The sequence below is a fragment of the Salminus brasiliensis genome, chromosome 22, assembly GCF_030463535.1.
Source record: "Salminus brasiliensis chromosome 22, fSalBra1.hap2, whole genome shotgun sequence".
Classification (NCBI taxonomy): Eukaryota; Metazoa; Chordata; class Actinopteri; order Characiformes; family Bryconidae; genus Salminus; species Salminus brasiliensis.
Window position 1 is genome coordinate 9,048,251 of NC_132899.1, and position 27,556 is coordinate 9,075,806.

The 27,556-nt window shown below is 41.2% G+C and overlaps 1 protein-coding gene across 23 annotated transcripts in view; it reads right to left on the reverse strand.

Annotated features, from left to right (window-relative positions):
• ryr2a (ryanodine receptor 2a (cardiac)) overlaps window positions 1–27,556 on the reverse strand; it is a 256,694-nt gene that overhangs the window by 115,717 nt on the left and 113,421 nt on the right. For all 23 annotated transcript variants that reach the window (XM_072666833.1, XM_072666821.1, XM_072666832.1 and 20 more), the window contains 9 exons: window positions 26,907–27,006; window positions 26,663–26,759; window positions 17,800–17,874; window positions 15,111–15,267; window positions 14,537–14,701; window positions 12,550–12,671; window positions 9,966–10,149; window positions 5,892–6,027; window positions 2,772–2,867 (listed from right to left, as the gene is read on the reverse strand). In XM_072666833.1, coding sequence (XP_072522934.1) covers window positions 2,772–2,867; window positions 5,892–6,027; window positions 9,966–10,149; window positions 12,550–12,671; window positions 14,537–14,701; window positions 15,111–15,267; window positions 17,800–17,874; window positions 26,663–26,759; window positions 26,907–27,006 — 1,132 coding nt within the window. The remainder of the gene's footprint in view (window positions 1–2,771; window positions 2,868–5,891; window positions 6,028–9,965; window positions 10,150–12,549; window positions 12,672–14,536; window positions 14,702–15,110; window positions 15,268–17,799; window positions 17,875–26,662; window positions 26,760–26,906; window positions 27,007–27,556) is intronic.

The following is a 27,556-nucleotide window of genomic DNA, read 5'->3' on the forward strand; positions in this document are numbered from 1 at the left end:
AGAACAGGGACTAAAGAGTTAAAAAACATTCTAATGAACTAAACAGCTCCAGACACTTTTGCTAAATTGACAAAACCCAGAAGCTTATAAGGAGCTAAGAAGTTCTAGATTTTTCAAACTTCAGTTCCAGAACCTTTTGAGGTACTAGTTTCAGAACCTTTTTTGGAACGTAAAAGGCCTAGACTTTACGGAACTAATGTGAGGAATCTTTTGAGGAAATTAAGTCAAAACTTAAGACATTAATAGTGAAACTAAAGAAGCATATAAGGAGGCTCACACACTCACACACTCACACACACACACAGGCTGCTAAATGCTTTGTTTTCCACATTAAAGCGCAGAAACAGTAGTAGAGCTAAAACACAGCCCCCAGAGATTTGCACAAACACACCGCAGTCAGCTCATCACGTAGCGTCAGTAGCTCTGTGATGCAGCAATGATGCTCCGTCTGCTTACTAATGATACTGAAGAGCTCTACTATCCTAAAACAACCAGTCAATTTTCACCAAAATACACAAAATTTACACTGGCCACTAATGCTATGGCAAAAAGCACAACAGTATGTTATTACATGGTAAGTCATTACACCACTAAAACCACAACAACGCTTGCCCCCAACTGCCTCCCAATAAACTGTGACAATTGCAATCCTCTCCTGGGCCTTTCTTGACCTTCCTCTACTGAGGCTTTTCTAGTCCACTCTCATCTCACAGCCTCCAGCTCTGAGAACTCTGAAATCTGTTGAGTCTGCACTTCCTAAAGTCCTCCTCCAGAATTAGAGAGTGTATGTGAAGTTATACAGTGTAGCTACATGAAAAGAGTGTTTCATCCCTCTGAGATGGATCAGCTGCCTCCTCTCTTCCCTCTTTATCTGCATATATGCAGATATTCATCAGTATTCATGTCTTTCGCTCTCTCTGAGTCACTGAGAAGCCTCTGCAGAGGCAGATCAGCAGACTGACTCACTTTTAACCCTTCAATGGTGAGGCAAAATCATGTCACATCTGCTTTGTATTCTACTATGTTTTGCTAATGATGTTCTTTACTAATCATAGATCAATTGAAGTCAACAAAGACAATTGTTATTTCCCCCGAAATTCAACATACCAATCAAAATGTCGGGAAAATAAGGTACTCCGGGTGAAGTAGCTCTTAGCATTTTCTGATACAGCTGTTTTTTACGTCAGAAAGTCAAATAAGATCCCATCTACTCACCCTGGGCGTGCAGAAATGTGTAGATACACCTTCAATGATGTCATTTCACCTGACATGCCTCAACAAATCGTAGTCTCGGTTCGTATTAGATCTCAGTTTACTGTTTAACTGCCCATTCATTCATTAGAGCTACAATGGTAAACTTTAACATGGCGTATATTGTTATTTCAGCATCTGAGAACAATCCATGTAGCCTTCAGGTCATTCCTGCTTGCGATACCTCATGTGTGTACCATGCACCATTTAAATGAGATTTATCACACAGCCCAGTAAAGCTTATGGGATCTTATTATAGTCACTGAAGAAGAAAACCCATCACTGTCAATAGGGTTTACAATGCCACACAATGTCAGCAGACCTGCCCCAAAGTCTCTGAATGTACCACTGATGAAACATTACACAGGACAGGGCTAACTAATCATTTCAAGCCTGAATATTTTGATTGGACCTGACTGTGTAACAGTAATGAGCGGGACCTATCTGAAAAAAAGCCCAAAAACAAATAATTCTCGCAGGCTGGACCCAATAATACACAGGAATAGAGGCTTTCTTGTGTTCCTACAGTGTTATGTAATGTTTATTTGTTGGATTTTGCCTGCTGTCTCTTTGCCCACTTGTTTTAGCCTGTACCTGATGTTCTTTAATGCTCTGCATGCATTAGCTGGCAGGGATGAAATATTGTATGTTTTTATATATTGAATTCTTAATTTCTGATGGTTTTACAAAAAAAATATATATCCCTAAGCAGTGTAGCTTATATGGGTATCTACACAAAATGACAACAAATAAGAACTTCAGCTTCATACTAGGCCTGGGGTTAGCTGGCTTATTCAGGACTTATTCTTTGGTTAAAGGCAGTGGTGCTTTTGCTAGAGCCACAATAGGAAGTGAAGATGTAACCGAATATTAATATATTATTCTAAACACAGTCAGATGTGCTGGAACTAAAGGTCCCATCTGGCTGCACCTCAACTAACAGAATGCAAAGGATCTACTGTTAACGGGTTGGAGCCAGATGCCACAGGACATCTTCAGAAGTCTTCCACAGGGAGCTAATTTGATGGCAAGTGGAGAATTTGGCACATCAACGTATACCGAAGAATGGTCATTAGTAAATATACTGCATAGAGAACCCACTACATAAGTAAGTAAGTAAGTAAATAAATAAATAAATAAATAAATAAATAATCACACATTTCCATTGTTAAACACTTTGTTGGATGAGTCATCGACTTTATACCACAATTTTTTTAAGTTAATATCATGCGGTTATACTGAATGAAAATACAGAAATGGACATATAGAGATAATGGCATTGCGTTATATCCCAAATAGGGAGGTTCCTCACACCACTTGCCACATAAAAGAAGTGAAAAAGAAGAAGTGAAAGCTAAGAGATACAAAGTGAAGATGTCAGATTAATTTGATTAGATAAATAATGAAATAACAGTCACCAAATTGAATTGATAATCACTTTTTGACTGATTAGACTATACGCAACACACACACACATTCTGAAACAAAGCTTTTGATGGCAGGCTGACTTCACTGCATACCTGACGAAGCTTCCAGTCTTTCCAGGCGACTGATCAGCCAATCCAGCGAACCAGAAAACTGAGCACAATTCTTCCTGTTACCTCTGATCAAAGCAGCTGGGGGAGGGGAAGAGAGAGAGGGAAAGGGAGAGAGACATTAGGAAAATGGATGAAATCATATGCAGAGTCACTCCTATGAAAATCCTCAAGCGTGTGTGTGTGTGAGGGAGTACTGCCCAGATACTGCCATCTGATTTTCTACCAATAGAACAGGGATGACCATAGGACCATTCTTGACCACATATTGTTATTAGAGTGGGGGTCCATTCTCAGCTTCATTTTCAGAGCTCTGCTGGAGGAACAGCAGTATTTCCAGTTCTCATAAAACACCAAGTTCTATCTAATCTGTCCTTTACTGAAGTAAAGGAGGTGAGCTGCTGGTAAAACCGGATATATCCAACCCAGCTTGTGTCTGGAGTTCAAAGAGAATCTCAGCAACCTAACCTGTGATGTTCCAGCTGTTCATGTTCTAACTTGTTCCAGCATATCTGACCAACAGCACATCCTGACTACTGACCACTGACTTTATGTGTCTTCAGTGGGGTGTAACAGTACACTCAGCTCATGATTTGATTGGCTTCACTATACTGGGTTCAAAGTTAAATTCAATGATTACTGAACAATTGTCACTTTGGGAGGCAGGCAGGGATGTGGAGGTAATGGTTTTTAATAAAACCAGGAAATTCCAGAAACAGGAGGAAATAACCAAAGAAAATACTGAAACAAACAGAGAAAGCTAACAGACAAAAAAAACAAGCAAGAGATACTAAACATTGGGGCAGTGGTGGCTCAGCGGTTATTGCTGGTGGCTCCATGCTATTGCTGACAGGGTTGTGGGTTTGATACCCGGGCTCGGCAAGCTGCCACTTTTGGGCCCTTGAGCAAGGCCCTTCACTCTCTCTGCTTACCAGGCGCTGCAGCACCGCTCCGGGCATGTGTGCTCACTGTCCACTGTGTGTGTTTCACTGGTATGTATGTGTGTGTGTTCACTGCACGGATGGGATAAAAGCAGAAGCAGTAAATATGGTTGTCTTGTCTTGTCTTAAACAAACTGGAGACCAACCATGAAGACAGTAAAAACAGAAAAGCCATGCACTCACAAACACAATATCCGACAAGAGCCACAGGCAACAAAGGTACTACATATACACTCATACACATGAGAAACACCTGGGAAGAGTTAACAAAGGGGCAGGGCTACAATGGACAAAATACAAACAGAGCCAGGTGCTAATATGCTCAGAGAAAAACACAAGAGCAAGACAAAGACACCTGTTAATCTTCTAAAGAGACTAGAGCTGGGAGGCAGGATGGAATTTTTTTACATGACATGACTGCACTTAAGTGGGTTGGTCGTTGGTGCTGGTAGTTTACCATGGGATGTCCCCTGTCCCAGGATGCACACCGTCACATTTTATTTTGCAAGCATACATCATTGATAGAGTCATAATTTTTATTCTATAAATGTTTGAATATTTAACTTTGAACCCAGTATAGTGAAGCCAATCAAATCATGAGCTGAGTGTACACTGTTGGGTCCTTGAGCAAGGCCCTTTACCCTCTCTGCTCCCCGGGCGCTGGAGTTGGCTGCCCACCACTCTGGGTGTGTGTGTGTACTCACTGCCCCTAACACATGTGTGTGTGTGAGTGTGTGTTCACTACCAGATGGGTTAAATGCGGAGGACACATTTCGCTGTACAGTGCACACTGTACAGTGACAAATACGTGCACCTTTACCTTTTTTTTTTTTGTTACACCCCACTGAAGACACAAAGTCAGTGGTCAGTAGTTAGGATGTGCTGTTGGTCAGTAAACTTACTGATATGTAGTTAGAAGTTAGAAAAACATGAACAGCTGGAACATCTCAGGTTAGGTTGCTGAGATTCTCTGTGAACTCCAGACACAAGCTGGGTTGGATGTATGCAGTTCCACCAGCAGCTCACCTCCTTTACTTCAATAAAGGACAGATTAGATAGAACTTGGTGTTTTATGAGAACTGGAAATACTGCTGTTCCTCCAGCAGAGCTGAAAACAATTTCGTAAAGCTGAGAATGGACCCCCACTCTAATAAGAATGGTCCTATGGTCATCTCTGTTCTATTGGTAGAAAATCAGATGGCAGTATCTGGGCAGTACTCCCTCACACACACACACACGCTTTTTTTCATAGGATGTTTTATGAGAACCTTTTATGGAAATACTGGTGTTCCTCCAGCAGAGCTCTGAAAATGATTAAGTAAACACAAGCTGAGAATGCATTGTCACACCCCTATTTGTTTTTATTGTAATTTTTCTACATACAAACATACTGCTGAATATGCAGCATTCAATAATCACCCGTTATTATTTATAATACGTTCTAAGAAATCACCAAAATCTGAATCACTGAGAGAGAGAGACAGAGAGAGACAGAGAAAGCACAGGAGAGGAAACTGATAGCTACTTAAGCTCTTTACTGTTCAATAGTTAATGAGCAGTAATTGTATGAAGGGCCCTTTTGAATCTGTGAGTTGAGTAGACGGACAGAGTGTGTTACTGTACATGCTGGGAAATATGATGAAAGTACTGTAGATGAAAGTACTACTACTGAGAGAAATTAGATCACAATGGGCTAGACTCATGTAACTCGGCCGTACCGGCGTTGCACAGGCATGGTGTTTAATACCTACTCATAAAGTCACATAGCTGGTACTCAGCGCAGTACTTGTTCTTCACCATTACAGTATTTATATATGTGATTTTGGTCAAAGCCTATCAAAAGTGACATGTTAATTAATCACCCGACTTAGCTTCTGTCTAGGTGCTAAAATGGAGCAAAAATTTGAATTATGGGCTTAAATGTGGTCAAATACAGCAACTAATAAACAACAGGGAAATGAACAAAATATTTGGTCATCCAATAATATCACGGTGATATTATTAGGTGCAATAATTGTGGTTATTTGACATTGTCTACAGCAGAACAATGAGCACTTCCGTTTAGATTGCTTCCGTTGACAATGCTTTTCTATGGAGATGTTAGACTGACAGAGAGATAAAGAAGTAGAGATAGATAGAGATGACTGAAGATCTGCTCCCTCACCCAGCAGTTCATAGAGGGAGTTGAGGATGGACTTCCAGGACTCTCCTGCCTCCCGTCCCGCCACGTCCGCAAAATGAGCTGCACTGCTGTATACGTGTAGGCGGTCGATACACTCCAGCACCAGGTTTATCATTCCCTACACAAGATTAAAAAAACACACACATCTTGGTTAACATGGTTAACATTGAGGAGTGCAGCTAGGAGGCCCTCTCAGCATTTACAATAGACAGAGGGAAAGGTCAAGGTCAAGCCATGGATCACCATGACCAGGAAAAAAAGTTCCCTCTGGGTAAAAAGGGCTCTAAATAGAACTGAAAACAGGTTCATAGTGGAAGCCTTTTTGGGGTGATATAGCACCTTTTTTAATCAGCCATTTACATGAGATTTCCTTTGCATACAAAGAACATTCACCAACCATTAAGATGTATTCTGTGAGTTGGCATGATCTTATATAGAACCATGATCTATGATCTAAATGGTCCATTCCTTTTTTTAAGAATGTAGCTAGCTAGTACCTCGTAGAGGGTTCTAAATAGTATAAATAGGGGTTTATGAGTCAAAGAACGCTCCCTTAGTACTACACAGAACCATTTGGCTGACAGTGTGGGTCTAGTACAACTTAAATATAGCTTTTTAACACAGGCAGCAGCAACTGTTACTGCTTGATAGCCCAGGTTACTGCTATGGTACTGAAATTGTGTAACCTCCTGTGGGTTCTGTAGTTTTTTACCCACACACTGAGGCACACTCCTCTCTGGTGTCAACCCAAACCATCAAAATATAATATAAACATGTGTATACAGTATGTAAGTGTTATAGGTCTTCACACTGTTACTGTTGTTGTAGTGAAGAGGTCTAAGCTGAGCTACAGAGAGTGAACGAGAGGTCCTAATTTGGTGGAAATGTGTTTTTGTGTCGAGGGGCTTTCACAATGATGGCTGCTGAGAGGAAAACTTAATGGAGATTTATGGAAAGGTAATGCAATAGAGCACTTCAGTCAATTGAGATCCTCTCGCTCTCTCTTCCTCTCTCAGATCCAGATCTACCCTATGGGCAACCTGGGTGACTGTCCAAGTTGACTGAGCAGTGAATATGCAGAGTCATATCAGCATGTTATTATCATCTACCTAACAGCGAGAGTAAACATTCTTGGCTTGGAAGACACTAGCGAGACTGTAGTGGCATGGAGTGTATTGGGTGATGGAAGATGTTCCTTATGAAGGTTAACTGGTCCACAGTGGCGTGTCGATTGCTGGCATTGCTAGCATCGGTAGCTATTCTGAAACCACCACTACGGTGTTCTAGAGCCACCGTAGTGAATGTGTACAGAGAATGAACTACTTGCATAAGGACTGCCTCCAACAGGCACAACAGTGTTGCTCCATGGGCCATTGATAGCGGAGGGGAACAGCAACTCGCAACAGAGCAATTGACGCATAGTTTCGGCTAATGAATCATATGGAATTATACTATTTTCGATATCCAGTCCAGTGATATCCAGTCAGTGCCAATATTATTTTCACCACTTGGGTTTGCCCATCAGGAAGTATAGAATCCAGTTGCAGAGATGGGTGCTCAGACTTTGAGAAGAGTTTGCATTGAATGCCAGGCCATAGACTATAAAGAGCTTTGTCAGGTGTGTTCTTCTTGCCCAAGTGAGCAATGGTCATCATCTTTATATCTTTTTGATTGTTATGGTAGCCACGGTGGATAGAAAAGAGGAACAGTTATACGCTTTGACTAGCCACTCAAAGCAAGTCATGGCTGTTGATGTCTGTCCAACAAGGTGGTAGTCATTCAGGTAGGTCACAACAGGTTTCTAGGAAAACAGTAGCATTTTTTCCCAGACCCGGGAGAGACCAGCTTGCTCCGCGAGTTTGGTACATTTGGTCAAATGGTGGTCTGGGGTTAGCTTCATTCAGACTCAGTCCACTGTAGGTGTGGAAGCAACCTGGCGCCACATGTGAGGTTGTGTAATTGGTTTATTTTGTCAAGTGATTGCTTGACTTGTCATCTGCATGGCTAAACACCTTCTAGAGGATGGCTCCTTGTTTGCAGGTGCTCCTGCATGCTGAAATGCTATGACTCTGTTCATGCTGTTCTTCTCTACTTAAGTGTTTACATCCAAGGAAAATAAGGAAAAGCAAAAAACGAACAAACTTGGGCCTATTATTTTGCAAAAAATGCACACAGAAAGGTCATATTTGAAAATGTGCAATCAATCCACGGTTTGAATGGAATTCTGTGTGAAAGCAAACACAAGCAATAATGAACCCCTTTCCTTAGAAACAATCTAGGGAAGTATGAAAATGCCCAAAAAGCATGTGGGAACCACAGAAAGGAAGTAACTGGTTGGCACATATGATACGATAAGATAATCCTTTATTAGGACAAGACTGGGGACACTATCAGGACCAGGTGTCTTGTGTAGGTCAACTGTCCTAGATCTGACCACCTCAGGCACAGAAATGGTTAGAGCCATCCTGATTCACTTTTTACAGCAAAAAAATAGATGTTTACCTCAGAACGAGCATAGTATGCCTTCAGCTTATCTGGGCTTGAGGCAGAGATATCCATCACAGTTTCTACCCCCTTTGTAAAGCCCATTCCACATATATTTGAGTTTAGAACCATGGCTGTTAGACTCCACTCTGTCCTTGTCCTTCTTTTGGTTAGTCTGATGGTCTTCTGAAGGTCATGTTGGGTCTGTATCAAGAGTTATAGGCAGCACTCAGAACTCTTAGTTTGGCTTAGATGTGAGCATTAATCCAGAGTTTATGATTGTGAAATGATCTGATATTGGTTTTTGGGACAATGTCATCAGTGCATTTACTGATGTAGCTCACTGTGGAGTATGTGTATGTCGGTACCTGCTGCATCACAAAACATCTGCTAGCCTGCGGTTTCAAAGCAGTCCTTAAGTGCGAAGTGTAGTCCTTAGTCTATGGCTACTTTAACATTACAAGCCTCAATCAATTCAGATTTCTTGCTCAGATTGGATTACACTATTTTGACAGTTTGCATTCATAAATGTTAATAAGCTGCATCTGTCTGTAATGGATGACTTTGTCCCTGAACAGGCATGCATGCGCACACTGATGTGTTTATGCATGTCTCCTCCCCCAGAGATGTCATAAACTGGTTGAAATATGAATGGGAGTTCTTGCAACATGGTGTCCGTTTACCTAATAAACTTGAAACTGTAATTTGATCTTCAGGTTTCAGTATTTTGGTCTCCTCCCATTCATAGAGATTCGTGCACTGGTCTTGTGTGACTGGAAATAACTGCAGAGTGAACTCACTTTCCTATAAGGACCTTGGCCTCCGTCACCAACAGCACTAAGCGCACATGTACAGGCAAAAAGACACATGAGATTCGGACACATATTCAGTCTAGGACCACATATGAAAACGACTCTAATCTGATTTGAAAAGACTGGGTTTGGCATGTCCACACAGCTCTGAAAAGGAAACAGATCTGTGTCACATTAAGGCAAAAAAATAGTTTGAAGGTGTAGATATAGCCTATATGCATGCAAGAGAAGAACAGAGGTGTGATTAACTTTGCCAACGGCAGGACATTAGAGGGGATCGTAACTGTCTTTGGGTGCAGTGTTGCAGTAATTAAGACTCTGTCTACCTCAGGTGTGGAAGTTAATGTGCCGATTAAAGATGAGCAGAACCTTATTTAAGATTGCCCTATTAAGATCACAGCTTGTTGTTAGTTTCATACAAAACATGACTTATCCATACACCTGAGGTGGAATGTAAATCATTCTGCTATAAACTCCCATCAATAGTTACTATAATGCAAGAGTTACCTAATAATAACTATATTACATGGTTTAGGATTTTTTCCTTAATGAACACATCTTAAAAATGCTCATCGGTGCAGTATATTCTTCCTTTAGAATGTTAGCTCCATTAGCCTCGTATCTGCAGTGCAAAGCTAAAGAGGCAAACTTTAACCAGGACTGGGCTGACTGACCACATTTGGGCTAATGAGTGAAGACTGTGTAAATGTTGATTGCTCTTTTATCATTAGCTATTTTAGAGCATTTTATCTCTACAAACCTCCTCCTGAAAGAGGTTCTGGCGGTTCTTTAGGGCTCTGAGTCGGTTCTGTTTGTCCTCGTGTTCTAGATGCTCGTCCGGCGGCTGAAAGTAGCCAATTAGATCCTGCAGGCTCAGACTGACTGACTCAATGGGCAGATCCAGCATGGAGGTTTTTCCCTTCTTACTAAGAGTGTCCAAACCCCTGAGAGAAAGAGAAAGAGACAGAGAGAGAAAGAGAGAGAGAGAGAGAGAGAGAGAGAGAGAGAGAGAGAGAGACAGAGAATGAACACAATCTCCATTACTGCATGTAAAAGAGTAAATCTGTAATGGGGACAGGGCAGGGGCAGGCTGAAGCATGTCTAATTCTGATAGGCTTCACGTTAAGCCTCTTTTCCCCAGGAAAAATGTAAATGATCTGGCATTTGCATACTTATGAAGAATCATACACCTACCTAACATTTCAGGAAATTAGCCATTAGCAATGACATAAAAAAAAATCAGTTTGCAAGAGTGTGTGTGTGTGTGTGTGTGTGTGTGTGTTTGAGCATTTGAGCAATCATGTTTCTGCTTTGCAAATAATCTTGTACATCACACACATTCACACAAACATAAACACACACACACACCAATCAGCCATAACATTATCACCACTTACAGATGAAGTCAGGGGATAGATATAGTAGGCAGCAAGTGAACAGCAAGGAAAATTGTTGAGCGTCAGGATCTGAGACACTTTGACAAAAACCAAATTGTGATGGCTAGGCGACTGGGTCAGAACATTTCCAAATCATCAGGCAGGTCAGGGGTGTTCCTGCCATGCAAAAAGTGCTCCAAGGAAGAACAACCGGTGGACCGGTGACAGGGCCTTGGAAACCTAAGGCTCACTGATGCAATCCATTAAGGCCTCACCACCTCACAACTTGCATGACTTAAAAGATCTGCTGCTAATGTCCTGGTGCCCGATTCCACAGAACACCTTCAGACGTCTTGTTGATTCCATACCTGAGCAGAACTGTTTAGGTGTAATGAGGGTATTGGCCTATTGTTATATGGTATTAATGTTATGGCTGATTGGCGTATGTGATATACAGCTCTGGAAAAAATGAAGAGACCACTACATTTTTTTCTTAAATTTGCTTCTCATTTCATCAAACAAAGCTGAGTTACCTGAATTTGCAGACTATGAATGGCATAAAGTCCCAACAGCAATGTGAAAGACTAGTGGATAGCCTGCCAAGACATGAAAGCTGTGACTGGCAGTCAAGCTTATTTCACCATAGTGATTTCTGAATGCTCTCAAATATTCAAATATTAGCACTGCGTTGTTTAAATTAGAATAATAACTTTGCATTATAATTATTATCATAATTTCTTTGCATTATTTGAGCAGTTGTTTATGAGCAGTTGTCATTTCTACAAATAAATGCTCTAAATAGCAAATATTTTTATTCAGAATTTAGGGAAAATGTTGTCCATGGTTTATGAAATACAATGCAAATGTTCATTTCCCTAAACACATTGCAAGTAAAACCATTGATAATGTAGGGTGGTCTCTTATTTTTTTCTGGAGCTGTATGTACCAACATCACTTGCTATATTTATATATATAAATAAAATATGTACTCTCTGTAGAGCACCTCAATGAATCTGGAACTCTTGGACATCACTAAATGCCCAAACGCTTTCCTTACTTTACTGCAGCCTCCTTCAGTTGTTGTTTCAGTAAGTGTCATGGTATGCTATGGGTCATCACCCATCTGCAACCTATCCGTTTTTATGCAGTTGACTGAATCTGAGCAGATAATAGAGCTTGACACATCACAGAAGTGATTCTGCTGCTTTTATAAACAGTCACATCATCAATAAACACTAATGGCTCCATTCTACTGGCACCCATGCATACCCATGCCTAAACAGTGCGTCCATCACAATTCATTGATGATGTGGTATGCTTCGGGTAATGACCCCTTCCTTTCCTTTCCGTCTCCATACTCAATTAATCTTGGTTTCATCTGTCCGAGGAATCTTGTTTCTGAGATGGCCAAGCATCCCAGACTTTTCTCTTTTTAAAGGGTTACCAGTGGTTGACCTCTAAAAGTCAATCTTCTGTATGCACCTTTATGAGCGCATCTTTTAATTCTGTTTGAGTTCTTCAATTGGCTACATGTTGTGTGAAAGGTGTTTTCTTCACCAAGGACAGAATTCTGTAATCTTATAAAAATGTGTGATCATCTACTGTAGTTGTCTTCTATAGTCTTCCAGGCTTTTTGGTGTAGAGTCTCATGCGAAATGTGTTGCCAAATTAGCATTTTATATACATAATGATTTACATAATCACATCTTTTTCTTTTGAAAGAGTAAGAAAAATGTGAGGTGTACTAGAAATACACTTCATGGACAAAAGTTTTGGGACGCCCGATCATTGATTGTTTCTTCTGAAATCAAGGGTATTAAAAAACATGTTTATCCTGCTTTTGTTGGAGTAACTCTCCGTAAAAAAAGATATTGGGGGAAATGACACATTATTACTTTTTTAACTGAGAAGTGTTTAATTGAACATAGAGTCTGTAGACGATGGCGTGTGTGTATGTGTGTGTGTTACCTGATGAAGCGGTTGAACAAGAACACTGTGCTGCGGATAACTCTGGCAGTGCGAGATTCCTCATGTTGGGAGCGAGAGAGGGTCAGGCCATCATCCATGTGACCTTCATGGTGCATTATAGCCTAATATGAAAGTACAAACACCCTAATGTTTACACACAGACACCTGATGTCCTGTATTAGACTGATAAGATAAATTATATTAATCCCCAAACTAAAAATGAATGATCAATTATGATTTAATGAAGTATGCATGTGTACGCATCAATAAATATACATCAAAATGAAAATAATGAAGATTTTAATTATGATATTAAGCCACTCACCACATATAACACACACATATCTTACACACACATATCTCCCCCCACCCACACACATACCACTGTGTGAGCTCGGCACAGCCATCTGTCTCTGTATGGCTGTGTGTGCTTGGTTGTGCCAGCAGCTCAGGAGTAATGAGTGTGAGTGTTTTATATCTCCCTAATGAGACTCTCTCTCTCTAAATCAGCTCAATGCCCTCTCATATGAATGAAACCATTAAGCTAAGCTAATAGTGTCAGTAAAGCCACATCCATCCTTGCTAGCCAGAGCCAACACACTTCCCTTACCAGTGCTCGGCAGCATGAACACGGCTAAAACTCCATGTCTGGACATTTGGAAGATTAAAAGGCAGCAGAAAAATGGAGTGTTAGAGTTAAAGGGACGGTGCAACCAATCAATGCTAATGGGGCTAACTGCAATATAGAGAACTCAATTAAAGGGAAAGTTTGGCCTAAAACCAAATTGACATTTTTTAACCTTTTACCCAAAATGCTTTTAGTCAAACAAGTCCATATATTTGTTGACTGACTAACTATATCCAGGATAATTTACCTTTTTAAACATAATTTCCTAACTATTCCTTGAGAGAAGTAAGAAGGATGTGAGGTGTACTGCAGATGAACTATATGGACAAAGGTTTTTAGACATCCGCTCATTCATTATTGTTCTGAAATTAAGGTTATCTGTATCTTGCTTTTTGGGGTAACTGTCTCTGGAAGAGATATTTTACTAGATTTTGGATTGCATTCCTGTAAGGTTTGTCAGGATGTTTGACTGTCACCACCCCACCTCATCCCCAATTCATCCCAAAAGTATTGGATGGAGAGCTCAATGATGAGGGCCTTTATACCCTTCTAGTCCATGCCTTGCATTAGGCAGCATGGTTCCAATAGGTTCATGTTTATCCACTCGAAAGAGTCATATTCTATTGGCAGTAATTCTCTACAGATACTAGACAGGCTGTGTGTGTGCATTTGCACATCTATGTCGGCTATGGGTGCAACTTAAAGTAGCCGAATGTATTCATTAGAAGGGGTGTCCACAAACTTTAGACTCAGTTTATTACTCATTTCTATAGGATTTTCTGTGCTGCATCTAAAAGGCTGCAATACATTATATGCAATCACTTTAGGTTAAATTAGGTATGACAGTGGCTCGCCAAATTTCACTCACCAGTTCACAGACCTCCTCTATCACATGATGCTATCAAACTGGTGGGGAGAGGACTAGCATGTGCTTCCACTGAGACCCTGGAAGTGTCATTGCATCCTTTTGAACTAACATTAGGTCACTAGAGCCCAAATGTAGATGGAGGAGATCACTACCTGCTAATTCTGTTAAATGAGATAACAGACGGTCATGCTGACTAGCATCATGCTGAGAGATGGGGAAGGACGGGGTGAGGGCCTTCCTACCTACCCCGAGAGACCCATGGGCTGATATGCTCTTGTTGTCTATGACACTATTAGAGAGAGAGAATTTGTACTCTTCTAGTTATTGAGTTATTGACTACCGATGTCGCTCCCTGTTGGCTAAATGTATGAGGTGTTTGGATTAACTCTGTCATGGAAAACTATAGTGTCTTCAATTTGTTAAAGTGATATGCAATATGCTGGGACTGACCAATGGAAAGACCTAAGTCAAGTCTATAAAAGCATACATACCTTTCTCTGGACTCCACCCATGCGAGCACACTTTGCATCCACTGACTGGTAGGTTAGCCAGAGCCCTGTGTCCACATGTTGGATGTAGCACACTGAATCTCCATATTTAATATCAGGGACACCCATGCCATCCACCTCCTTCCTCAGCCCAAAATCAAGCTTTTCCTGCAATCACAACACACAGAGGGAGACAAGCGTTAGCCTTAGTGATGTAAACATCGGGGCAGTGGTTAGCGCACTTAGTTAAGTTAATTCATGTAAGTGACAGGGGTTAAATATCGGCAGCGCAAATACAATTTTAATAAACTAATATGATTATTTAATCAAATTCATTTTTAAAGAATTGTTTACTGCTGCCAATTAAACTAAATGACTACTATTAAATCTGTAGTGAGGTCTGTTTAAAGTTCAGAAATTGAGGACAACATAATAAATAAAAGTCTGCACGTTCCCAATTCCCCCAGCTCAACATGTCCATATTTTTTTGGCCACATACCATTCATACTCCAAATACTGGTTCAAGGGTCCACTACCTGGCTGAAGTGTAACTACTAACAATTTTGACCAGGCCCACCTTTGACGAGCGGAAGCAGAAGGCAGTGGATTTGACGTCGGCCTTCTCTTTGTCCATCAGCAGGAGGCCTTTGTCATCCAGCAGGCTGAGGTACTTCCCCGTGGTCACGTGACGTAACCGGAAGGGCTGACCCCATCGAGTGTGACTCCCGCTCCAGCTGTGGAGAAACAGATTTTACTGCACCAACACTGACCAGCTACTCAGTCCAATAGCAACCCTAATGATGCGTCAGGCATTTTCTGCCATCAAATTCCTTTTCCAGCAACAGCTTTACACATCTGCTGCTCATCGAGGACTGCTGGCCCTGGCAATATTGTGTAAAGCTAATTTTTTTATTAGAAATGTATGAGGCCTTCGCTGCCTTCTTATCTAGGTCTAATAGCATTCTAGAAATTGAGAAATACTCAAAACACACAAAACCCTACCCTACCCTATAGGTCCATTATACAGGTAAACACTTATTAAGGTGCTAGTTTGAGAGCAGTTCACCATCCAAAAATATCCAGTCAAGAGATACAAGGTGTTTCAAATAAAGTGGGCCGGCAGTGTATATGATGTCAGCCTGACCAATATATACATTTACATTACATTTAAAGCATTTCGCAGACGCTCTCATCCAGAGCGACTTACAACAGTGCTTTGCTATTTACCCAAGAAAAACCTCAGCTAGTTTGAATAGACTAATAATTCAAAGATCCTCTAATCTTAGACATTACTAAGCACAAGTCAATAAGGAGACCACTCTGCTATTCGTCCAAGTATTCTCGGAAGAGAAGGGTCTTCAGTCTGGGTTTGAAGACAGCGAGCAACTCGGCCGTTCGGACACCCAGGGGAAGCTTGTTCCACCACTTCGGTGCAGGACAGAAAAAAGCCTGGACGCTTGTCTTCCGTGGATTTTGAGGGATGGCGGGTCGAGCCGAGCCGTACTTGAAGCTCGAAGAGTTCTAGGTGCGGATCGGCTTTTGACCATTGCCATCAAGTACGGAGGGGCTGGTCCGTTCTTGGCTTTGTAGGCCAGCGTCAGGGTTTTGAATCTGATGCGGGAAGCAGCTACAGGAAGCCAGTGAAGGGAACGGAGCAGTGGAGTGACATGGCTGAATTTAGGAACGATATAGATATAGATATAGAACGATATATAGAAGGTCTCAAATTCGTTGGTAACAGTAAAGTACCAACAGTTCATGTTTTTTTACACCTTAGCATACAGACATTTCTGAAGTAAAGGGAACCATTTGAGTTTCTAGTGTACTTGGATTGGATTGGTGTAGCAAAATATGTAATTTGCACAATTTTCCACATACCCCAGGTGGGGGCAATCAACCAATATGTGTTTGTTGTCCGAATTTTGCTTCTCTACTTTAACAACTGGAGCAACTAGGCACTTAAAATTCCTCTATTAAATACATTCCCACAAGCTGCGCAAACTGCGGCCAGTCTTTATTAGTCTGTGCAGACTTGTAGATGTGGTTTAGGGTTGCGTGTGAAATATAAAAATGAACAAAACTCCTTACTGAACCATACGGTCAATAAGGAACATGAACATTTGTGACAACATTATGTTGTTTCATACTGTGGGTTTGAGCGGGTTGAGAAGTGCATGGGCCAGTATATCCAGAAACCATTTGGGTTTGTTCAAGAGTTTGTTAGCTGCACTAGCCTTGTAGCTCCAGCACTAAACTGAAGAAAAAAATTGACTCAGCTGGCTGACTAAATCTAGGGTAAATATGACTGTGACTGACAGTCATATAAGTCAATAAAGCCCTGTTTAACACAACTATTGGAATCTGATTCATTTTCATGCTACAGAACTACATCAGCCCATTTTATCAGTACTGGTACGGGTTACAGAATCCCAGGTCCTGATGTGCCAGTCACTGCCTGTTTCCTGAAAACACAAGCCTGTATGTGAATCTCTTATACCAGAAGAAACCACAGAAAGTTGAAGTGCTGTTGTGTTCACAGTGCTGCTCTCTGTAAAGAAGTGTACTTGCAATAACAACTCCTGCTCCAGAATTTGGCCTCAACCTCAAAACGTCACTTTGATAAAACACCTCAAGCGTAGTTCGAGAGAATCTATATCGTGCAGAACCCTTTAGTGGTGCAACTCTGCACGAACGCTCCCTCATGTGCAGGTAAAGACATTTCCGCCATGGCTATTTTTGGGTCTAACGGCCCCGCTGAGTGTAATTAGACCCTTTGTGGACGTGCAAATATGAGCGTTTACACTTTTCGGGGTGCAAGATTTCCCTGCAGACCAAATATTACATAACTCCAGATACAGCGGCGCCCCCGAGGGCAAAAACTGGCAGGCCAGCAACCGGCACAGCTAAATGGATTCAGATGAGCAAGGATAGAGTGCACCGCCCCTAGGACACTCTGTCCTAATGGGTCCTGTCGTGCCATTTTAGGTTGCTGGAGAAATTACGCTGCTTGAATTGGGGGGAAAAAAACGAGCAGGGTCAGCAGTGTAAATGCTACTGCAGGACAGTGGTGACATTTGGACAGGGCAGCAGAACACAAAAACATCAACAACATGAGTCTGAATGGAGGGATGACGGGAGGCGTATCAGGGGGAAGAATCTAGTGGAAGTGTGACTGTGACATTTTTAAAGGTGTCAATCTCGCCTGGGCTTGTGACTTTTTTTTTCTTCCAGTAGGGTGATCTGTGGATGTAGAATTTTTTACTCACGCTACTCTCAGTGTCTCGAGCCGCCAGAGGGAGCGGGCATGGGTGGACACAGCTCCCCCCTCGTAGTGCACCGTCCTGGTGGGGAGAGGAGAGAGAACCAAGGTCAGTATCCAGTGCACATGAACTCTCAGGATTACTCAATTATTAAAGTTGACCTTCTTGATGACTCAGCATTTTTAGCCCTCAGGTAATGTATATTTTATCATTCTAAAATAAAATAAACATCTTTTAGTTTCCTAATTTATCTTTGAAAGGCTGTGTGGTTTCTAATTTATTATTTGACCTTAAAAACTCTAATTACTCAATTAATCATTAAAACAATTGGTAGATTCTATAACTCTATTACCAATAAAAGCAAATGACCACCCTAAACATAACACAGAATGCATGGCACAAATTAAAGATTGGCGATACAGATAGAGAATGAGAGAATAGGCCAATACCAGTACAATCTAAGTTTTACCTTTATACATTCTACAATTAAATATTTTACAGTATTTATATGTTTATAGTATAATATATATAAGTATTGTAAAAATGGGCTGGACAATTATTCAAAACTTGATCTAAACCAATATTCAGAACCTATAATCAAAGCATTGATCCATACTGGTTTCCAATTATTAAACATTCTGTTATACTTTCTTCACTGTGTATGTTAATGTACTGTCCCCTTAAAAACATACTACCCCATGTTTAGTCATGTGACTACATTCAACATGGAACCAACATGGAGGAGAACTCAAACACTGAGCCAACTGAGCAACTCGAGCAGCTTACACACTTGTTCATTAATCATAATGGACGTAACATGCTGAAGTAATCCTGATATTGATTTAAAATATCACCCAGAAACATTTTAGACACATAATAAATGTAAATTTAACATCCTGAGACTTTGCTTGGTGTGCATTTTTAAGTTCTCATATTTGGCATTAGTAGGTCCTCACAAGTATAAAAACAAAGGTTGCTATTATACAGTTCTTCTATTCTATTATACAAGTCTTCTTTGCAAAAAAAACAATGTCCTCATATGAGGCCAAAGGGTCAAAGTTTTAAAAATGTGCGGTATCATGTTGCAGAGAAGCAGAAATGTAACGTCCCCATATGAGGATGCAGGATCTCAAGAGGTTAAAAAGCTGATTATTTTAAATGGAAGAATTCATTTGAAAAAAAAGTTTCAGGAGTGTTTTTGGTTACTACACAGTAAGCCTGGTTCGCCTAACTTAAAAATATTTGAGGCAACTCACGGTCTTAAATAAATGAAGCTCTGTTGAACAAAAGAAAAGGTTTCATTTGATTGTAAGATACTAAACATGTTTAGTTTTATACAAAGTTTAATAATTTAACTGAAGGTGAATAAAGCTTTAGTCTGTCATTTGTTCTTAATCAATTATTACTATTATAATTAAGCTGTCAAAAAACACTGAGAGTATAATCCTGTGGTAATGCAAGTGTGACCACTGCACAGAAAATGGTCACTTGCTCTTATAGCCTAAAACACTGAGGTTTAGTATATAAATTATAAATTAGGTTTAGGTGCAGATTAAGGTGTAGGTTAATGTTATGTTTAGGCAAAGATTAAGGTGTAGGTTAAATTCCGATTAGGTGCAGATTAAGGTTAGGTCCAGATTAGGTTTAGGTGTAGATTAAGATGCAGGTTATGGTTAGGTTTAGATTAGGTTTTAGTGTAGATTGAGGTGCAGGTTAAGGCTAAGGTTCAGTGTAGATTAAGGTGCAGGTTAAGGCTAAGGTTCAGATTAGGTTTAGGTGCAGATTAAGGTGCAGGTTAAGGTTAGTTTTATATTAGGTTTAGGTGTAGATTAAGGTGTAGATTAAGATTACGTTCAGATTAGGTTTAGATGTAGATTAAGGTGCAGGTTAAGGCTAAGGTTCAGATTAGGGTTAGGTGTTGATTAAGGTGCAGGTTAAGGTTAGGTTCAGATTAGGTTTAGGTGCAGATTAAGGTGCAGGTTAATGTTATGTTTAGGCAAAGATTAAGGTGTAGGTTAAATTCAGATTAGGTGCAGATTAAGGTTAGGTCCAGATTAGGTTTAGTTGTAGATTAGGGTAAAGATTATAAATATAAAATTCTAAATCATAAATATAAATATAACATTTATGTCCTGGCATTCCATCATGAAATAAGAGAGCATGATTTAGTTACCTAAACAAAACTATAAAGGGTTAACAACCAAAACTGGGATGGCTATGCTGTCCTCTTAATACAGAACACTTATGTTTTTGTAGATGGTCTTTCTGTAGAGAGAAAACAGCTCCAGGCTGTGACGCTCCGCCTCTATAGCAATCATTTCTAATGCTGAAAGACACAAACACACTGAAGCCAACACTGAACATACCCAACCCTCATAAAAGCAGCTCTCCCTTTACAATAACTGCTTGCAAAACATTCCCAGGTTACATAAACCACTGAGTTAAAAAGACACTGTTATAGACAGGAGGGGAGAGAGAGCGAGAGAGTGACTATGAGAAATGCTCTGCCAGTTCATTTGCATGCCGAGGCTGATATTATTCAAGGCCTGCGGGCAGGAACACCACCCAAGTAAATCTTCAAGGCTCAATTAAACCAGTGCTGCAAAGAGAGAAATGCAAGAAACCTGAGAGAAAAGCGCCTTTAAAAAGATAAGCCTTTTCAGCTGCAACACGGAAGTCCACAGAGAACTGTCTGCTGGCCTTCACTGCTGCGTCTGGAACAGGGGAACAGCTGCTAGGACTTCACTCATGACTTCACAGATCGCTGACATTCTGCACATTTGCTGCACAGCTGACACACACAAACATCTCAGACTTGCTCCTTCCTCTCCTTGGTTTAGATTCTGTATCATTGGGCTCACCCGATTCATCGTTTTGGCAATAATATTGGCCAATAACCACAGCCCATAGAAAACAAAAAAAATCTGAATATAAAAAAAACACAATTTAAAGGCCTGTCTTATTCTGTTACAAACAGACCAGACGTGCAAAATAAATAGTACATTCTGACAATATAAGGGCTTCATTTTTATTTGAGAGCCTATAGAGTCTGTTAAGCTCAACCCTTGCTCATGTCTATTGCAGAAATTCATACTAGGGAGGCACCGAGCGATCAGCTGGTGACCGGAATCGGACGGTTGTCATCATGACCGGACATTATCAGGCTTATTTAAACAATTGTGCGCTGCACGAGGGTGCCAGCATGGCTGGGACTGCATTGGCTCCCTATAGACCTTTCTTACAGTCACTCTGCTGTCTGCCTGAGTGCTTGCCAGTCTTTAGCATTCCTTAGTCAAAAGGAATGGCGGTTAACATGTCTGGAAGTTTCAACATGGACAAAAAGCATGACCCCTGTGACCCGACAGGCAGCGGGGAAGTGACAAACATACCTTTATTTCAAGTGCCCTCCACCACACCCAAATGGAACTTAAAATAACAGAACGGCCCAAGTTAGGCTATCTAGCAGTCTTTTGGCAGCTCAGTCGTTGTGTACTCGGTGGTCGCCTCTCTCGTGTGCCCCTGAGCATGCCTTTTATGCCGTTTACCTGGCTCGTTAGCCTGCACGGCCACAGGTGACCGGCATTAGGGCGGTGTAGGGTGGAGGGTCACTTCCGCCTCCTCATCGACACAATAGTTTGTCTTCGTTGAACAGGCACGTCTGCCGCAGAGCGCTGTGTACTGCTGCAGGACGCTCAGTGGCGAGATCAATAAGCAGTAAAATCTTGCAGGTTTAATTTTTGCACTACATTCATGTAAACATTACCAACAGCAGTGACTTTAGCATCTTTAATCACAAACATGAGTAAATCTGTCCCACAGTTTAGCCCTGCGTTCACTCTGGTTCAGTTTAAAAATACTATGTGCAAAAAATACTATGTGCAATCCCCCCCCTCCCACATGTGCAATTAAAAGTCATTTGCAATAATCTGTAAATAATATTGTTATTGCTTTTTTACTTCTTATTTATATTGTGTATATAGTGTAAATTATTTATCTACATTTTTTGTAACTGAGTGTATTGCTAACTTGCTATCCCTTTCTGCTGTGACACTGAGAATTTCCCCACTGTGGAACTAATAAAGGATTATCTTATCTTATCTTAACTCTAGTTTTTATCGGTTGCATCTTTAAAAACAACAGATGATGAGCGGGGATCTTCAGCTTGATGTTTATTACATGCTTTAGATCAAATTTAAGCCTTAAGTGTCTGTGCAGCTACAAATGTTTCAAACAGACTCTTCTATATATTTAATATAATACATAATATTTGATAGTATGGATGAAAAGTTGAACAAAAATGTTTCTGTATGCTGTCATTTATAATTCTTATTTATAATAAGAATGTAAATTGGAATCGGTTGAGTTTTTTGTCTAATATGAATCTCTAATTCAAATAAATATTATATAATAATGATCATTTTTAGCCCTTTAAAAAAACTATAGACTGCATCTATTGCAATCCAGCTGCAGTAGGACTTGTTCTTCATGGTCCAATAAACACTGGTCATGTTTTGTATGCCTCATTAAGATAACGTCACCTCATTCCACTGCATACTGAAGAGAGATGCCAGGACAAAAAGTTCTTCTTGACTCCTGATCTTCAAATTCTAAGCTTCTTACTAAAACTCCATACAGGTCCTTGTAGAGCAGATGCTAGGGCCGCTTATCTTCCTGTACAGTAATTAAAGTGGCTTTGTGTTGGGCTAAAAGTAGCTGCTGTGGTGAGTGAAGAGAGATATTGGGGTCAGCTCTGTGTTCTGAAGGCCCATAGAGGCCAGGTGGGCCTGTAATTATTATAGCTGGTGAAGAGTGTAACTGCACGGGGAAAATCCAAGCAGCACTGATTCTGTCAAAGACTGGAGAGGAGATCCTGTACAGCGGCTATGGAGCAGATACCTGCGGCCTACTTAATAAGACAGAAAGGACAGGACAGGTTTGTTTTTTGCTTTTCATTAAAAGGTACACGGATGTGAGTGTGTTTCAAGGTGACCCCGACCTGGATTGCTCAGAGTTGCGGTCATATACACACAAGGAAAACATGTTGCAGAGCAAGTTCTGATTTCAGTAGGAACAAAACTCATGATATTAGAGGGGTATGAAGCTCTGTGGAGCAGTGGAGCTGCATACTATGAAGGGATGGACCAGCATCAGCACCTGACCTAACTGTAATGCTCATCCCATGTTCTAGTATCTAGAGTAAAGCCTAGAACAGTAGAGGTGGTTATTTTGAAAGAAGTAGAGGTTAACACTACACTCTTAACACTGTCAGACTACATGGCTAGGTGCTGATTATATCCACTTTTGGCAATGGGACTGAATTCATGCTGTTGTCATCGCTCACATTAGTCCCAATACTTATGCCCATATTATGTATATAATGAAATTCCTTTAGTTCTAATGCAGATTAGCAACAATTGGAGTTCTGATAAGTGCTGACAAAACAACGCAACCAACGATGGCTAATCCAGAGGTCCCCCAACTTAGTTAACCAACTTTACTCTCACTATCTCCCGCACACAATTTGCTTATTCAGACTGTGTTTGTTCACCCTGTGCTACTGAATCTATGCCACTATAAACAATGGAGGATCAATGATATTTGCAGAACAGAGTCATAAATAGCCCCACGCATGTGTGCACGCATGCCATGATACCCATATACACAAAGAGAAGCAACAATATTTGCAATATTAATAAAGAAGAAGAAGCAGAGGAAGACACCGAAGCAGAGGAAGAAGATGCAGAACAGAGGAAGATGCAGAACAGAGGAAGAAGATGCAGAATCAGAGGAAGATGTAGAATTAGAGGAAGATGTAGAATCAGAGGAAGGCGCAGAATCAGAGGAAGGCGCAGAAGTAGAGGAAGAAGATGCAGAATCAGAGGAAGAAGAAGAACAGAGGAAGATGCAGAAGTAGAGGAAGAAGATGCAGAATCAGAGGAAGATGCAGAATCAGAGGAAGAGGCAGAATCAGAGGAAGAGGCAGAAGTAGAGGAAGATGCAGAAGTAGAGGAAGATGCAGAAGTTGAGGAAGATGCAGAATCAGAGGAAGAAGATGCAGAATCAGAGGAAGAAGATGCAGAAGTAGATGAAGACGCAGAATCAGAGGAATAAGACGCAGAAGTAGAGGAAGAAGACGCAGAAGTAGAGGAAGACGCAAAACAGAGGAAGACGCAAAACAGAGGAAGACGCAGAAGTAGAGGAAGAAGAGGCAGAAGTAGAGGAAGATGCAGAAGAAGCAGCGCTCTTATCTACTCTTACTACTTATTCTACAGTTACTGCATTACTGCACCATAACTCATTTCATGTGTACACTGCTGTGCTTAAACCATATTTAATCTGTATAGTGTTGCATACTGCTATTCTGTGAATAACACTGTAAAGCACACTGTATAGAAATGTCCTCGTAAAGTCTCTGTATACTGTGTATACTATTGTTCTCTGTATGTTGTGTATTGTGTAGTGTCTGTAAATTACATGTAGAATATCTCTATATTGTTAACACTAGAGAGTCACTAACAGCTGGATCAAATTCCTTGTGTGTGTGAACATACTTGGTCAATAAATCTGATTCTGATTCTAAAAAGAAGCAGAAGAAGCAACAGAAGAAGAAGAAGAAGAAGAAAAAAAAGATGTAGAAGAATGAGCAGAAGAAGCTGAAGAAGGAGAAGAAGAAGATGATGATGATGATGAAGGCTGAAGGTTCCTCAGAGCCATCAAGCTGTAGATGTTCATTTCACTACCACATCACCTTCTGCTCAGCTACCACATATGTAGTGGGTTAAACATTCACCTCACACCCAGCAGCACTAGTTTCCATTAGCTAATACAGTCCCAGCATGCATGAGGAGCTAGAAAACTGTCAAGTAGTCGAGTTATTTGCTTAATCAATCTTAGTCAAAGACAGAGCAAGATGCTGTGGTTTGTATCCCCAGCCTGCCTCCTTGTTTGGAATATGGTTATAGAAATAGATGCAGAAGTAGAGGAAGACGCAGAACAGAGGAAGATGCAGAATCAGAGGAAGATGATGCAGAACAAAGGAAGATGATGCAGAACAGAGGAAGATGATGCAGAATCAGAGGAAGATGATGCAGAATCAGAGGAAGAAGCAGAATCAGAGGAAGATGATGCAGAACAGAGGAAGATGATACAGAACAGAGGAAGATGCAGAAGTAGAGGAAGAAGATGCAGGACAGAGGAAGAAGCATAATCAGAGGAAGATGATGCAGAACAAAGGAAGATGATGCAGAACAAAGGAAGATGCAGAGGTAGAGGGAAAAGGTGCAGAAGTAGAGGAAGAAGACGCAGGACAGAGGAAGATGCAGCGGTAGAGGAAGAAGACGCAGGACAGAGGAAGATGCAGAGGTAGAGGAAGAAGGTGCAGAAGTAGAGGAAGACGTAGCACAGAGGAAGATGCAGAGGTAGAGGAAAAAGGTGCAGAAGTAGAGGAAGACGCAGCACAGAGGAAGATGCAGAGGTAGAGGAAAAAGGTGCAGAAGTAGAGGAAGACGCAGCACAGAGGAAGATGCAGAGGTAGAGGAAGAAGACGCAGGACAGAGGAAGATGCAGAAGTAGAGAAAGAAGGTGCAGAAGTAGAAGAATGTCTTGGACTGGAACAAACAGTAGTTATGGATGTGTATTTGACCTGTGCTGTAGATCATACTGATTCATGGAAATGCCCTGAAGACTCATGCGTACATTCTGCATCAAGGCACCCTTTTTTAAAGAAGCAAAGGGGGTTTCTGAGGGCCTTCACTGACGGATAAGCTCACTTTCATATGAGCAAGCACATTCAAGGCAGACTAACCTGACCAAAACTGAAGGTCCCACAACACAGCACTTTGAGAGAGCACCGTCTTGATCTAAACAAACTTATGCAGGACTCTGAGTATCAGGTGATAAGTGTCACGGTTTGTGTTTGTGAAGGAGACCCACAAAAAACCTCACAGTTGAGCTTGTTTAAGAGACCCACTGAAGCCCCTTGCTCTCATTTGCTTTACACATTCATCTCAAAGCGAGCTACCGCTCCTGCGATCACTGTGAATACTCACTGAAGGCCTCATGGCTGAGCTACATAAGGATTACGATTATGATCACATTACAGCCACTGCGGCAGTACAACAGAACAGTGATGAGACCAAGAAACCCGAGCATCATTTTTGTGCTCCCTCAGGAGACCAACAGCACACTTCACATTGAAGTTCATTGAGGCAACCTACTGAAAACCTGATCTGATCCAGTGACTCGGGATCGAGGGACGATCCAGGCATTTTTAAATGGATCGGGTATCGAGCCTAGAGGAAGCCATATGGCACCCTGCTACAGCAAACCTAAGGATCGGAAGTGCATCGGAACCTTAAGGTAGCAGGGTGCCATATGGCTTTAAGGTTGACCTTAAGGTTCCGATCCATTTCCGATCCTTAGGTTTGCTGTAGCAGGGTGCCATATGGCTTTAAGGTTGACCTTAAGGTTCCGATCCACTTCCGACCCTTAGGTTTGCTGTAGCAGGGTGCCATATGGCTTTAAGGTTGACCTTAAGGTTCCGATCCACTTCCGACCCTTAGGTTTGCTGTAGCAGGGTGCCATATGACTTTAAGGTTGACCTTAAGGTTCCGATTCACTTTCAACTCTTAGGTTTGCTGTTGTAGGGTGCCATATGGCTTTAAGGTTGACCTTAAGGTTTTTTTGAACGGATAAGTGTGACAATATTGACAGTTAGCAGCCCAAAGAAATGCTAAAGGTAGCTTCTTAGGTTCTCTTTAAAGACCACTGAAGATCTCATTTTTGATTTCACTAAAAATACCCACCGAAAAAAATCAAGTCTTAAGGACCACTGATCATGGACATTATGGTTCTAGGCCACTGTACTGACCTGCGCTGTTCTTCGCCATGCTCTCCTGATGGAACAGTCAGACACTCATCCATGTGACCATGCAACAACCGCAGGACATCTCCACCAATTAGGAACCCTGAAAAACAAAGGGGACTTTGACTCTCTTTGGGTAATGTCTTAATATGTGGCAGAATATGACAGAAACACATGCCATCCCTCTCTTTCTCTCTCTCTCTCTCTCACACACACACACACTCACACACACACACTCTATCTTTCTCACCCTGAGCGACCTCACTCCCAGAGCAGATTGGTGCTACGCTCCACAGGGTTTGCTGAAAGGCTGCATCCACGTGCAAACTGCCATTTCCATATGACAAGTGCTGGAGAGAGAGATGGGGAAAAGGGAAATGTGAAAAAAGCAATAGAGGGAAGTTGGGATAAGGGAGGACGAGAGTTAGCAAAACTAAGCTAATGAAATTTCCATGTTCCATGTAATTTGAATGAGTAATCAGGACACAGTGGTTACAGTAACTCAAAAATCAGCCCTTTTCAGCTATTTTTTCTCTCTGCATTCGACACCTCATCACCACACAGCTTCTTTCCCAGCCCTGGAGAACCAAACAAACACTCCAGCACACCTGACTCAGCTCATTAAGGCCTTCTTGATAATTAGCCAGTGAGCAGAATCAGGTGTGCTGGAGCAGGAAAACACAGGGACTGGGATTAGTGCATAAGCAGTTCCAGAGACAGACTGGTTATAGTCTAATAGCTGAATGATGCTCCCTTTGCGATATGCCTGGTGTCTTTAAATATAGAGGCAGAGCTGACTAGCGTTGAGTCTATATGGCCACCAGATAGGGTAAACTTCATTTGGATGAAGAGAAGTCCATGAGTCTGGAGTTTGGAGCATAGAATAAGGGATCTGAGGTT